At 44.6% G+C, this 14,609-nt stretch overlaps 1 protein-coding gene across 2 annotated transcripts in view; it reads right to left on the reverse strand.

The window, feature by feature from the left end:
• MAP1B (microtubule associated protein 1B) overlaps window positions 1–14,609 on the reverse strand; it is a 103,448-nt gene that overhangs the window by 20,971 nt on the left and 67,868 nt on the right. The window contains exons 1-3 of one of the 2 annotated variants that reach the window (XM_023729533.1): window positions 8,754–9,018; window positions 6,117–6,199; window positions 3,425–3,565 (exon numbers count right to left, since the gene is read on the reverse strand). In XM_023729533.1, the coding sequence (XP_023585301.1) occupies window positions 3,425–3,556 (132 nt within the window). In that variant the 5' untranslated portion in view covers window positions 3,557–3,565; window positions 6,117–6,199; window positions 8,754–9,018. Of the gene's footprint in view, window positions 1–3,424; window positions 3,566–6,116; window positions 6,200–8,753; window positions 9,019–14,609 lie in introns of those variants that run through there. The other variant, XM_004374508.2, reaches the window with a different exon arrangement.

Below are 14,609 nucleotides of genomic sequence, written 5' to 3' on the forward strand. Positions count from 1 at the left end.
CACGACCAGGGCTGAACTCTTGACTTTCCCCCATGCCCATCCCATGTCTCCTTCCTGCCAATGGAGCAGGTTTGAAGGGCAGTAACCAGGAAATGTAAGGAACTTTTAATATCTTGTCTTATGAAGAACAGTGGGTGAAACTGATATTTCATCTAGAAGGAAAATAATAATAAACATTGGCAATGTTGGTGGAGGGTGTCTAAGACACTCTCAGGTAGAAACGAGATCACATTCCTTCCTCGAAGATACAATGAGACAAATTAAGGAAACATTTTCTGACAAGAGATTGAAAAATGCCCCTAGGAGATGGTGATTTCACATCCCTGGATTTCAGGGAGGGGATGAGTTAGCCAGATGACTTTTTTATCTGTAAATTCTGGTTTTTGTGTTCACTTCCAACACACACACACACACAAAAAAAACCTAAAGCTCAAAATACATGGGCAGTTCCGATTTTCAGTACATTTATTTTTAGCTATTCTTTTCCAGAAATTGATTGTTTTTGTTTTTCCCAAATTATGTATTTCTGGTTTCTCTTGAGTGACTTGTATGCTTCAAGGACATGATAAAAAGAAATAGAACTGGACACCAAATAGCCTTTAATGTCCCTTTGTTACTGAGACATTCTACACTCAACCCTTCTTCCAAGGAGATAATAAGCAGTCATAGCTCTAAAAAGGCCAGGAGCCACTGGTCTAGCTCAGGGATTTCCAATTCACTTTACCTGTGGCATCCTTCCTTCCAAGCCAGCAATGTATAAAACAAAGGTTGAGTTACTCTGATCGGGGCAGGAGGAACATCTGGGTAGAACATCTACCCAGCGTTCTCCTCTTCCTTTGCCTTCCGCTCCATTCCTGACACCACTGATCTAATCTGTTGGGGGAATGGCTGGAGAATCTTTTCCACATATGTTGAGCATTACTTTCTCCAGTGTATCGGAGTTGGGGGAATTGGGAAGGCAGAAGAAAGTATGACATAGTCTCTGGCTTTAATGAAATCTTCCTGAACATAATGAAAATGTGTGCCCTTCAGAACCCTCCCGAATGATTACAAACCCTGAGGAATCTGCTGTTTCATGAAACTCACATTCTTCATTCAATTAAAGCCATTTCTTTTTCTTCTGTAATTAGTGGCAAAATCTGATGCATGCACAGACCACTGTGCTAAAATTCTACTTCTGTGGACCGGCAAAAATGACTTAAGCAGCAATATTCACAATACTTTGCCTTACTAAAAAAGAGAGAGATTATTTGAAGTCCAGATGGATGAACTGTGATACCTCCTTATTTAAAAATTTGGCAATGACAAACCCTTTTCTTTACATATTTCCTTTGCTTGATTTTACTGTGAAAAATACAAACCAATGACATGGAGTAGCAACAAACCACTAGAAACTAAGTGCAGAACTGCAAAGGGATGCAGAGAGGCACCCGTGTGCAGGTGAATGAGCCGAGAGCTCAGGGCTGAACTGAGCCTACAAACACACCAGTTAACTGCTCATCTGTGCCGCTGGGCCTTGAGGCTATATTCAGGCCTCCACAGCTCTCTTCCTTCCCCGGGGACAAGGTGCTGAAACTGTGTGATCTTACCAGCTACCCGGCAAATGTCTGACTGCCTCTGAGCAAAACAGGAGCATGGGGACACAACCTTGCATAAGATTCACACACCAATTTCAAGTCAGTAGTTACAGTGAGCATTGCAGCTCTAGCTTTGTAATTTCAATGCAATTTAACAAAGGTTGACCAGTTTCTATCAAGGTGATTCTGACTCATGGCAACCCTATGTGTGCCAGAGTAGAATTGTGCTCCATACAGTTTTCAGTGGCTGATTTTTCAGAAGTAGATCACCAGGCCTTTCTTCCAAGGTATCTCTGAGTGGACTCGAACCTCCAACCATTCAGTTAGCTGCTGAGTGCATGAACTGTTTACACCACCCAGAGACTCCTGTCAAGGGTTTACTGAGCCTTTGTGTTGAGAGCAACGGATACAAAGATGAAGGAGGCATAGAGCCTGAATTCTAGCAGCCTTGGAGGAAGACAGATTGTGAACTCTGGAGAAAGACAGGGCTAAAGTTTTCATTCTGGAAAATGTTCATTTCACCGGCTGTGAGTGAGCCTTTGCGCCTCTGTGGAAGGAGCCAGCAGACTGACTTGGGGTCCCTTTGCAGTTGTGGTGGGGAGGCAGTGCTATCTGCCTCAAGACACAGATGACACCACCATTCTGCAAGCTGGGACTTTAAACACTAAGTAAAATGTTCCTTTTCACAGTGCTTTGCAGTGGGTGGAGAGTGTCACTCAGTTATGCCATCTGACCAGTGTTTTTGCAAAAGCCTCTAGGTGAGTCAGATGAAGCTGGGCAGCCTGTTCACAGCTCTTGCCAGTACTGAAAAAGTACGCAGAGATCTCTCTGTGAAGTGCAGGGCTAACCAAGATTAAATGCAGAAAGACACGTGGCCCTCCGCAGTACCCACGAGACCAAGGGCCGCCATCTCAGGAAGACGGTTCTAAACAGAAGTGGTAAATCATCCTGTCAGCACATCCCTCAGCCTCTCCACTGAGGAATCCGCTACCAGCTCCAGGCAGGCCCCAACCTGCCATGGTGAAGGGCCAGAATCGTTTCTGTAACTGCTATACACAATTAAGCAAAATGAAGGAGGGCTGTTATCTTGGAAATAGAAGTTTCCTAGCCAGGATAAATTGTCAAGTAGAAATAACCAAATTAAAACCTTTTATCTGATTTTAGCAAATACCACTAACTTCATATCATTTTTAACACTTCACATGTATCACCTTTTTATAAGACAGGTGTTTATAAGAAATATTAATGGTCCAGCCTCAGGCCAGCTACTTTAACCATCTTTTTCTTGGATAATAGATATGCTCCATTTCCCTATATATCTCCCTTTCTAGAATGTGCCTTCTCAGCCCAAGTTAACAATAGGACCAGGAATTAAAAGTAAGAAATCTGAAATAATTAGAACAGGAAAAGTAGGTACAAGTGCTGGAAGAGACTAGAGCAGTTAAATCCTACCAAAAGCCCAAGAGATCTGGGGAGTATTCATGGGGAGTATTCATTTATAAAAACAGGAAACCTGGGGTTTCCTTCTGTCTCTGTCATGCTTCTCAGACATCATTTTTTGCCATCTGTAAAATGTTGACTGTGCTGACCTCCACCCACCCATCTATATCTTGGGCACATTGAGAATGGTTCAAATTAATTATAGATGAGTCCAGTTAATTATAATTGGTGATGGGCCATTGAACTATATAGTATGTTGTATCATATATTTTTGCTTATTTCAAAGGAGGTGTAACATTCTCTCCCTTCTCCCTCTAACTTCCTCCACTACTTTCAAAGAGCAGCCTTTAGCTGCAACAATCACCAAGTAACTAAAAAGCTTAAGAGTTTTCCAGACAGGAGCTCACCTCTTGATCGGTGAAAATCTCTATGAAGTTCTGGAAGGAGAAAGAGCCGGACTGGAGAATGAGCTCTCCAGTATTTTCAAAGCACTGCCCTGTCAGCACGAGCAGCTTGTGTCGGGCAGTATCCGTGATCATTAAGCGCACCTGAAACAAAGCACAGGGGGCAGGGCGTGAGCCATAGGTGGCACTGCCACCCCACCTTCAGGACGAGCCTTTGGAGCCTCATTCATTCCCTGGCATTCTTATGTCCCTTGGGGGGTTAGACAGAGCCCTGCCTGTAGCCATCATCCACAAAGCCCACGACTGTAGCCACCAGCTGGCCCATGAGTGCCATTTTCAAAGTTTTGCTACAACCATGACAGTAGCAGTCATTGACTTTCTTCTCATAGTTTCCTCCTCTTTTTCAAAGCAGTCTCCACGTCGGCACACAGCTGCTCGAAGTGTCTGCTAGCAGCAGGTAGTCTGTGGGACATGGGAAGACTTGCAAATATCTCACATGAGTCACCAAGTATTGTCCAGATCCCCAACTGCCTCGGGAATGATAGGTTTCCAAGTAGGGTCCCAAGTCAGCCCTCCCTCCCATCCAGCATCCTTTTCCTTCCTAGCCATACACTGAGCACACAGCTCCAGATGCGGTCTTCAATGAGATCGGCCAGGAGCCGAACATAAACAACATAAACAAAAGGCTGCCCCTGAATGGGGGTCTTTTAAATAGAATTATAAGTAGTTTGCACTAAAGAACTTGCTGTGAGCTTTAAGTGGCAGTAAGCCAGGCTGTCCTTCAGCAGAAACAGGGCTGTAAGCACCAAGATATTCATTCAGACCCCAAATCAGTTGAGCACCTACTCCACATCAGGCATCATGGTGGGCACCAAGGGAGAGAGAGAAAAATAACCAGGTCATGACTCCTTCCCCTAACAACCCTACAGTCTAATCATGGAAGACACATGTGCCTAAGTAATTGTTCCAGCCCCATCTGCTCCACAGGCAAGCCTGAATTCCTTATTCTTCTTTTTCCATTTTCACAGTTGTTCCAGGCAGTCTGCCTGGACATACATTAAATCCTCCAGCTTGTTTCAATTTATAATTACTTCCTGATTCTGTTAGTCACAGAGAGATTGCTGTCTCATCACTTTCCTCAACCTTGAGCCTTGAAGAATTATCAAAGAGGTCCTGCAGATCTGAAGCAGGCGGAAGTGGAATCAAAACACGATACATCGTGATAGCCAAAAAGTGGACACAACCCAAATGTCCATCAATTGATGAGTGTATAAACAAAATGTGGTATACCCATACAATGGAATAATATGCAGCCATGAAAAGGAATGAAGTACTGGTATATGCTACAACATGGATGAACTTTAAAAATGTTCTGCTAAGTAAAAGAAGGCAGACACAAAAGGCCACATATTATATGATCCGATTAATCAAAGATCAGAATAGGCAAATGAATGGAGACAAAAAATAGATTAGTGGTTGCCAGGAGCTGAGGGGAATGAGGAATGAGATTTTTTAAGGTTGACGAAAATATTCTGGAATTATATAACGATGATGATTGCACAACTTTGTGAATATACTCAAAATAACTAAATTTCACACTTTAGAAGGGTGGATTTGATGGTATGTGAATTATATCTCTATTTTTTTAAAAAAAAGAAAGGCTACAGTCAAAAAGATGCTCAAATCATGGGCAGAAGAGACACTAGGTAATGAAAGCCCCTAGGGACTTTGAGTATTTTAATATCCAAGAAGCAACTCAATCTCAAAGATGCTAAACTGTAATCAAGGACATGGAAAATGCAGCTGTATCAACTCCTGGGCTGGGTGACCGAGGAGTCCTGGCTTCAGCCAAGTTCTTATCTCAGAGTGGCTCTGAAGCACCCAATTACTCTCTCTGGCATCAATTTCACATGATGGTAATAATAACATGCATAATAACAACAGCAAATATTTCAGTTATTACGTGCCACACTCTGTTCTAAGCACTTGACACTTCTAATCACAATATTAACAATGAATATTAAAGGTAGGCACTGTTATGCTCTCCATGTCATAGAGGTGGATACAAACAGGAGACAAAGAGGCAGTAAGTAACTTGCTTGAGGCCACCCAGCTAGTAAGTGACAGCCCTGGGATTACGAAGCCAGGCCGTCGGGCACCAGGGTCCATGCACCTGATCCCTATGCCATCCTGCCTTTCAGTAGTGATAAGGGGGGTGCAGGATAAATCTCAATGGAGCTTCCATCAGAAATGCCATCTTCTCCAGATTTGGTTCTAGTATTTTCCAAGGGCTTGGAGTCTATTTCCCTTACTACATCCCTCCCAGACGCCATGCCAGCAATATCATCATCCCCCATATATACTCAAGGTTTTATACTCCCTTGACCCGACAAAACATTACAGTTCCAGCCAGCATCTTCTACTTTGCCTTTATTAAAGAAGGGAAGAGGGCTTCATAAGTTCAGAGTAAGTGGATTGGGGAGGTGGAGTGGGGGTAGCGGGGTTGTAGGATGGTGCTGATGCAGAGAAAGGCCACTGATTGGGGGTTAAGGAAGCATCCCTGGGCTGGAACTTCTCTTGTCTGTGTCCCTCCCCCTGCCCCCACCTGCCCCAGCCCCTCGGATCACCTGGGTCCTGTCCTGCATGATCTGCAGGTCCTGCTCTTCCCTTGACTCTGCAGAACCAAAGGGCTTACCTCAGTGCTGACTGCTTCATCTGAAGGGTTGATCAGGACCACTGTTTCTAAAATGTCACTTCGATGATGAAGAATTTTCTGTCCTGCAGGCACAAAAGCATACAAAGGAGGAGACCTTTAGTTTTTCCGGATTAGAGTCACCCCGCCCACTTCTGGAGCAGCAGAGAGGTTTCTCCACAATATCTTTGGAAACACAATTGGTGTTCCCAGACAGGAGCGTGTGGACCCCAGCAGGTTCCTGCAGAGGTGGGTCTGCGTGATCAGGGGCTCCTCAAGCTCTCACACCCTGAGTTTTCATAGTTGATCGCCAGGCTGCCTTTGGTCATTGAGGGCGGTTTTCTTCTGAGACAAGCAGTGGATGCCAGGAAAACTCAACGGGGCTCTTGACATTTCCTTTCTCATGATAATTGGGGATGTTTCTCCCTATCAGCCTTTCTTCTGCTGAGAACTGTGCTGAGATTAATTAGGAGCCTTAATGTGAAATGAATGGCATCCAAAAACCCCAGCTAACAATTAGCCCAACAACGAGAATGGCTGTCTAGGCAGGCTTACAGTCTGTTGGGGTATTCATTAATGAATTCACTTGCGCGTACAAAAGTGGAGAAACTGCGAGCGATGAAAAGTGGGGAACAACTCTCCTGCTGGACAGGGTGGGCAAATTACCCTCTAAAGACAAGCACGGTTGATGCAGAACAACAAAGCAAAGTGTTGTACAGGATGTGGGAGCCTGTCTAAAGAGGGTTAGAATTCTCCTGGGCCTTTGGCACCACATCTTATAGGTTTTAGGGTCATCCTATGGCTAAGCCACCTCCAGCTGCAGTGGACTGAGGTGTCTGGATGACCTTCTACAAAGACCCCTCCTCCCTCAACAATGAGATGAAAGTGATCATGCAGCTGTGTAGCCAGATGGTGGTGGTATACGCTCCGCATGCCCGTGAGGTGTAGAGAAGAAAGATGTTTCTTCAAACATGGGAGAGGGAGACCAGGGGTTGGGAGGGTAGACAAGAACATGGCTGCTGCTTGGAACTACAAAGAAAGAGGTGACAAGAGGAAATGGAATAGCTTCTGAGGGAGACAGACACCCAAAGAGAGCTATACAAGTGGAGAGAATGACCAAAAAGCAGTCCAGGGTGCATAGTTTAGTCAAGAGATTTTATCCTCTATATTGTCAAGGACCAGAGGTACTACAAAACCAGTAACAGGTTGGAGTACTTACCACCATTCCTCTGATCAAGCCCATCCTCATGCACTATCTGATCCTCCCTAATAGCTAGTATTTACCAAACAAACCCCACATTAGACACAGAAGCCCAAACTAAACCATAATAGTAGCTTACCATGTGTCAGGCACTGTTCCCATCACTTCACATATACTGATTCATTTATTCCACAGAAGAGCTCTGTGACATAGGTACTATTATCATCCCCTTTTACTGTTGAGGAATTGAAGTCTATTATAGAGGAGAATGAACTGACCCAAGGTCACACAACTAGTAAGTAGTCAAGCCAGGGTTTAGACCTAAGTCACTTGGCTCTAGAAGCCACATGCTTAACTGCTACTCCAAGATGCCAGAAGTGACTGATACTTACTGGGACTAAGATTTATAAAATCTGAGCGGTACACATATAAAATGCCAAGTGGGAGCTAGGGCCAAGTCCAAAGGAGTAAAACGAGAGATGTGCTTGAAGAAGCAGGAAGCCAGAAGCATTAGGAGAAGAATATTGGCAAAAAAAATGTATATATATATGAAAGGCAAGGATGGCAGAACACCCACATAAAAGAGGGTAACATTAAGAGAAGGTACGTGACATTTTATTCTAAATGCCTAAACATGAAGAAACTCCAAAACTCCACACAGTTTGAGCAGGCGAAGCATTGAGTTTGAAGAGAAAAAAAAAACTAAGCCACAGGAAAGAAAGTTCTTTTATTATGAATGCCAAAGTCTGTAATTTACCGGACATTGCTTTGGGGCTTGGGTGTTTTTGCTTTTGACTACTGTGTGCTTTTAAAGCTAAAGCAAAAGAAGATCAAACTGAACGGGCGAATGGTAACAGGAAATCAGCAAAACACATAAAACCGCCCTCTGCCTAGGTCCTTCCATCAGGGGCCTCCTTGAAATAAAGATTTCAGGAATGTCATGGAAGTTAAGCAGAGACAAAATTTAGCCAAAGCTTAAGACCAAGGAGAAAGAAATAGCCATTTCCTTAATTATAGTTTGATGTGACTGTTTCCAGCACCTAAAACATCAGGCAGCATAATGCCCAGGTATGACCACAGTGGTGACTACATCTTGGAAAAATCCACAAAAGTAGACTTGAGCAAGGTTCATAAAAGTGGCTCCCTCCCCAACAGATGATAAAGAAATCAGAGCATCTTTCTTCCTGAGGGATCATACGTGATTCTCCCAACCGTGCTAACTGCACCCTTCAAGAAGAGTGTCCAAGCAGCAACAGCCCTACAGAGCCCAAGCCTCTGCCCCACCCAGCATGACCTAGCCCAGACATATAAGCAAGGATGGCTGCTGCCATGGCGCTCCCTGGCAGGGGGGCTTCTTACCATCCACAAGAAGTTCCTTTGCTCTTTGGCTTCATCACTTGCACAAACAAAACAAATGCCATATGAGGGCTGCCGTATACCTCAACTCCTCCCACGTCAGTTTTCAGATCTGTTTGCCCAGGAATTCAACTAACGATTTTCTTTTTATCCATCTTTGGTAATACTGAGAGGAATACGGCACCAAGATGCCATAGCTGCTCCTTCAACAAAAGCCTTTTTATGGGATTTGATTTGAATGAAGAAGGGGATTTAAAGAGAGAAAAGCCTCAGCTCTTGTCATGGCCGGACTGCTGGCCAGGTTCTTCCCCAGGACGACGTAACCAGGGCTGGGCCGTCCCGGCATCTGGCAGACCCAGGGCTGAGTGCCATGCCCCCACCCCCAGCAACCCCGTGGGATGCCAGCTCTCCCGGCTGCAGGCGGCTCTCAGCTCAGGCTGTTAGGACACTCAAAAAGTTGCATATTTGGGGAATGTTTCACACTGGGCAGTGGGCCAGCCATTCTGAAGGAGAAGCCACCACCCTTGGCTGTAAAGGTCTCATTCAGCTGCTTCAGAAAAGAAGTTCCCAGGAAAGAATGACATGTTTCCAGCCTCTCTCCCCACAATTATAGTCTGCACTCTCCATTTTCTGGTCTCCATTCTGCACCTCACAAGGAAACCATTTAGCAGCCCCAGAAAATAGCTAACTTTTCTCCCCAGCATCGGTCTAAGGGAAGCCAAAGTGGGGGCTTGCGACTGAATGACTGTGGCACTGATTGCTTCAATAAGGAAAAGTCTTTGAGGGCTTCCACCACACAACTCAGTGTAATTGCGAAGGCTCAACCAGAGAAAAAAGACTGTTGTGTGGGTGGTGCAAATGCTGATGCTCTCAGCTGCTAACCGAAAGGTTGGTACTTCAAATCCACCCCAAGGTGCCTCAGAAGAAAGGCCTGGTGGTCTACTTTTGAAAGATCACAGTCACTGAAAACTCTATGGAGCAGTTCTACCCTGAAACACATGGGGTCGCCAGGAGTCAGAATCGACACCATGACAACTGGTTTGTGTGTACACGTGTGACAAAAAAGGGTCAGCTCCACCTCAGAATCAAAAGAAGGTGGTCTGGGGACGCCTGAAAGCAGCAGGGTCCTTGCAGACAATGAGACACTGGTCTGCACTCTTCCAAAGTCTGTGCTTAAAACTCAAAGAGAAGCATGTATTTTTCAGTTATTGCTGGGATGCTTTCCTTTTTTAATGTCTGATAGATTAATTGAATCAGTGTCTTTTAAGAATGGACCATTTTTGTGGTTTATGTTTTACTATACCCAGGTAATTTTAAGACACCTTACAAGTAAAATGCTATCTTCCATGTTTATAATTTCTAGGATGCTTATGGGGCCTCTTTCCCATAGAATTTGGAGTCCCTGGGTGGTGCCAATGGTTAATGCGCTCAGCTGTTAACCGAAAGATGGAGGTTCAAGTCCACCCAGAGGCGCCTTTGAAGAAAGGCCTGTGATCTACTTTTGAAAAATCAGCCACTGAAAACCCTACGGAGCACAGTTCTACTCTGACACACATGAGGTTGCCATGAGTCAGGGTCAACTCAATGGCAACTAGTTAGCTGGTTTTCTCTATAGAGTTTAGGGTTAATCTAAACACATATCCATACACACACACACACACACACACACACACTTCCTGGCTTAGAGGAGACTGAACACGGCCGAATTCAGAGACAGCACTGAGGCACAGCAACAACCAGACACCCGTAAAGTTCAGAACCTTCTCTCTTGCACACAGCTGACCCTTCTTTGCTTTCACACGCATCCCACACATTGGCTCAGGAACACAGAGGCCAGGAGACTGTAACATCTCTGCTCCGGTCCCAGCCAACAGTCTCAGCCGCAACAGTATCGGCGCAGGCAGGCAGCTGCAATGGAAACAGCCTAGCGCCAAGGAGAAAGCGCTGCATCCAAAGCCACAGAAGCACTAGGAGGTGGGGGAGAACCCTTGATAAAAAACTAGACTCGCTCAACTATTTTAAATGTCTTTAAGAGGACAATAAATTTATATGTCTTGAAGATTAATTTTTAATTTTCATTTCCAATAATGATCACAATCCGGAACTTTTTTTCTACAACTACTTTTTCCGGAACAGCTAAGATTTCAAACATAATCTGGAATGGGTAATTGAACAATAAAGGCTTCAATTTCTGTTCAGTATGAAAGGGAGAAGATAAGGAAGGTCCTGAATCATGGATACAGATGGACTGATAACCAGGACTAAGAGTCAGGGCCAAGGGACTCAGCAAAGGGAGAAGTCCTCCTCCCCACCCATCTCTGCCCCTGGTCCCAGCAGCTCCACACCTGATGCCCCCCCACTTCCACCACCTTCATGTACCAACTGCTTCTCCAGCCCTTTGCCCAGATCAAGATCACAGTGGACTCTTTTTTGAAAAGGCATTTGATATTGTGATTCCGCACTAGGAACACTTCCAACGGGAAGAAGCAGAAATCTCAGAGAGGGTTAAAGATGATTCTAGAGTTAGGGAATGTGTGGGATAAAGTAGGACTGGAGCTATTTAGCTAAAAGTAAGGTTTGGTAAATGAAGAATGCCCCAAACACAAAATGTTTTGTTGTTAAAAAGTCTGTTTTTGTTAAAGAAAAGATGGAAGGAAGGGAGGGAGGGAGGGAGGGAGGAGGGGAGGCAAGAAGGAAGGGAGAGAGGGAAATAGGGAGGGATGGAGGGAGGAACAGAGAGGCAGAATAAGAGAAATGAGCGCTCTTCAACTCTATCTCTTCACCAAAGTAGATTTTTGGAGAGGAAGCCTCTACCTCTAACCCCATGTGCAAAATAACACAGCCCCAGGGTAAAAGTTAGCTAAATGGATGAAAGCAAGAAAGAAAGGGTGCTCAGTGCAGAAATTAAAAATTAATTACCAACAGGTCTCCCAGTAGCTTTTAATAACATCCAAGCCTCTTTTCTGCAGGAATCAATATAAATGCAAAGCAAATGTGTGTTCTGTTTAGAAAGAAAGGGAGCTGGAGGAGGGAGGAGCTGTAAGATGCCTGAATCAACAAAGTTTCTAATGAATCTTCTTTTCTTCCGGAGAACAGAAAGGGAGCCACCAGCAGCTCCAGGGCCCTCACAGAAGTCCTCTGTATCCCTGGTAGTTAACACTGGGGCACACAGCAGGCCCCAGGCCCCGCCTGGCAGAAGATGTCTCCTAAGCTCCCTCCTCAGAGGGAGAGAAGTTACCAGCAAGTAAGCAAACATCACAAGCAGCACAAAGGTCTGTTCTCAGGGGTCTTCGATGGTTCACCTGCCCTCCTTCTATCCCACCGAAACATTTCTAAGCAAGAAAAACAGACAGGGAGAAAAAAATGGGGTGGATATAGGTTACCTGGTAACAGTGCTTCTGAGAAGTTACCATTAGCATCTCTCCTCCCAGACGCCCCACAGTTATGCCTCAGAGGAGGGATCTAGGAGAAAAACTGAGAGCCGCCTTTTCTTGGAACAAGAAATCACTTCAGTCCCGAGGGATTATGTGATCATGAGGCAGGGCTGGACAGCTAAGTCCCCTCACCTCCACCACTGAGGCTCTCTTAAAAAACAAAGGTGCTAGAAGACTTGGTATCTTCTGATCACAAGGTTCCCCAAAGACCAACAGTGTCAGAACAGGAAAGAGAAAGCAAACTGTTACCAGGAAATTACACAGATTCCCTCTCAGGGGATGAAAACTCCTAAGCGTGGAGGGAAGGTGCGGAGCCTCCTTGATTTCCCAGAGGCCCAAACATCTCAAAATCGACTTGTTCATCTTTTCACATCACCTGCTCTTACAGATCTCAGCCTAAGGCTTGGAAAAGAACCGTTTCTAGACTGGGTGTTTCAGAGGCAAAAGAGAACATGGTTAAAAAGACGGCAAAAGCATAATCCAACCAGGCATGCAGGTTTTAAGATCACACATACGTTAGAGCACAGTCTGTGGGCTAGGTACTGCCTTGTTGTTGCTCTTAGTTGCTGTCAAGTGCACTCCTGCCTGGATCAAAAATAACTAAACGCCTGGCTAATACCTGCAAGTGGTTATTGGCAGCATCTAATTTTTGACCACCAGAGAGCCCATAACAAGAACACAGCAATGAAACCTTACACACGTACAGGGTTTTGGAGTTTTCAAAGCAGTTTGTCCTTTAGGTACTTCCTTATTTAATCCTCATACCATTCATATGAAGTGGTCGGGGCATATGTGATTATCCTCTCTTCACGGACCAAAGATCTCACAAGCAATATGGTAGTGCAGAGCAATAATCCACGTCACATTCCACTAGGCCACCATAGCTGGGGACAGGGCTGTGACACTATTCTTTTCTCTTCCTTATCTTGATCCAGCCCCGTCCAAAAATAAAGTGGTGATGCCAAGATTCCCCTTCATAAGAAGTAAACACTCAGCCTGGGCAGCCACTGGTCAGCCGACACCTTCTGAATTACAGAGCAGGACACACACTCACCCTCGTGGCCTGGCACACTGGCCTCCCACACGCACCCCAGGGGCCAATTCCTTCTTTGTTTCTGCTCAACAATCAAGCCAAGTTCTCTCCCACTTTCCCTCTGATATTCCTGAAAATGGCATTTCTTTTCTGTTGGAAATACATTTTTGTTTCTGCATTTGTTTCGTCTCTGATGTACATTCCTGCATGTCACATCACTCTCGAAGTATTGAAGGTTTGTTTGGTTTTTTTTTTAAGAATTAAAAATTCCATTGTAAGCAAATACAGAAAATTTTGTAAATATGTATTTTTTTTAATTTAAATAAGTTGATCATTGCCTGGGAGTTAGACAATTTTTTTCCTTTAATTTTTCCTTGGATATCTTTAGTATTACAGAGAGTTCAGTTATTTCAGAATTCGACTCATATCTATTTTTCTCCACATTCCTGGACCTTATCGCAGTTAACTATGTTTTTTGTTGTTGTTGTTGTTGCGTTTGTTTAGTTTTGTTTTTCACACGTCTGCTAGTCCTTCCACCCAACCCCTCCTGTGGGTTATCTGCCATTTTCTGTTTGTTTTCCTGGCCTTTGAATGCTCGGATAAGCAAACAACCAAAACCCTCAGACTTCCAAGGTCTCTCCTTGTTCTAAATATGTTCATAGTAGACAGATGCAAACCGAATCTTCAGATTTCAGGCAGGCAGGCCTTGCTTCTGGTGGCAGAGAGAGCCTCATTTTGCATTTCACAGCCCATCATGTTCCAACTATTTCCGCTAGAAGCAGAGCTCCTGGGAGAACGGGATGCGAAGTGGCAGTGCGATCCAATTCTTTTTGTAGGGTTCTCATTTCATCCTCTTTCCAAATTCTCCCTTCAATGTTTTATTCTCCTACCTAGTCCCAAATTCTTAGGGATGAGAACCCAGGATACCAAAGATTAGAAAGAAGTTTTTGTCCTTTTTCTTTTCCTCTATTTTTTGCTCTGGCTGAAACAAGTAGAAGTAAATGTCATAGGCGGTGCTGACAAAGCCTGGCTCCCACAGGGAGGGCACCAAGGAAAAGCAGCAACACCAGATGGTGGCACCAGTGAGGTGGATAAGAAAATGTGAGGTCACTTCTTCAACAGTCTACAGATGCTACAGATTAAAAAAAGGACCCCTAGGCGATGCATTGGCCTGTCAGCCCTCCTTAAAAATAGAGACCAGCGTCTGTCTAGTTCATTACCATTTACACCATGCTCTCCTCTGTATTCACTCATTTCAACCATGATGACAGTGTTCCAAGTCTATGAATTGACTTCCTAGGGCTGAGGTGGGGTGGAACGTACGAGTGCCCTGTTCTCTAACCAAAATTTGCTGTGGACAAAGAAAAATATTTCTACTCCCCATGCATAAGAAAGGAGTCACTTTTAAGATGTGATGAGCCCAGCAGCCAAGGAGGAAATATTCTACCCATGAACTTGAGAGAACAACTTGT

Source organism: Trichechus manatus, unplaced genomic scaffold, assembly GCF_000243295.1.
Source record: "Trichechus manatus latirostris isolate Lorelei unplaced genomic scaffold, TriManLat1.0 scaffold00029, whole genome shotgun sequence".
NCBI lineage: Eukaryota > Metazoa > Chordata > Mammalia > Sirenia > Trichechidae > Trichechus > Trichechus manatus.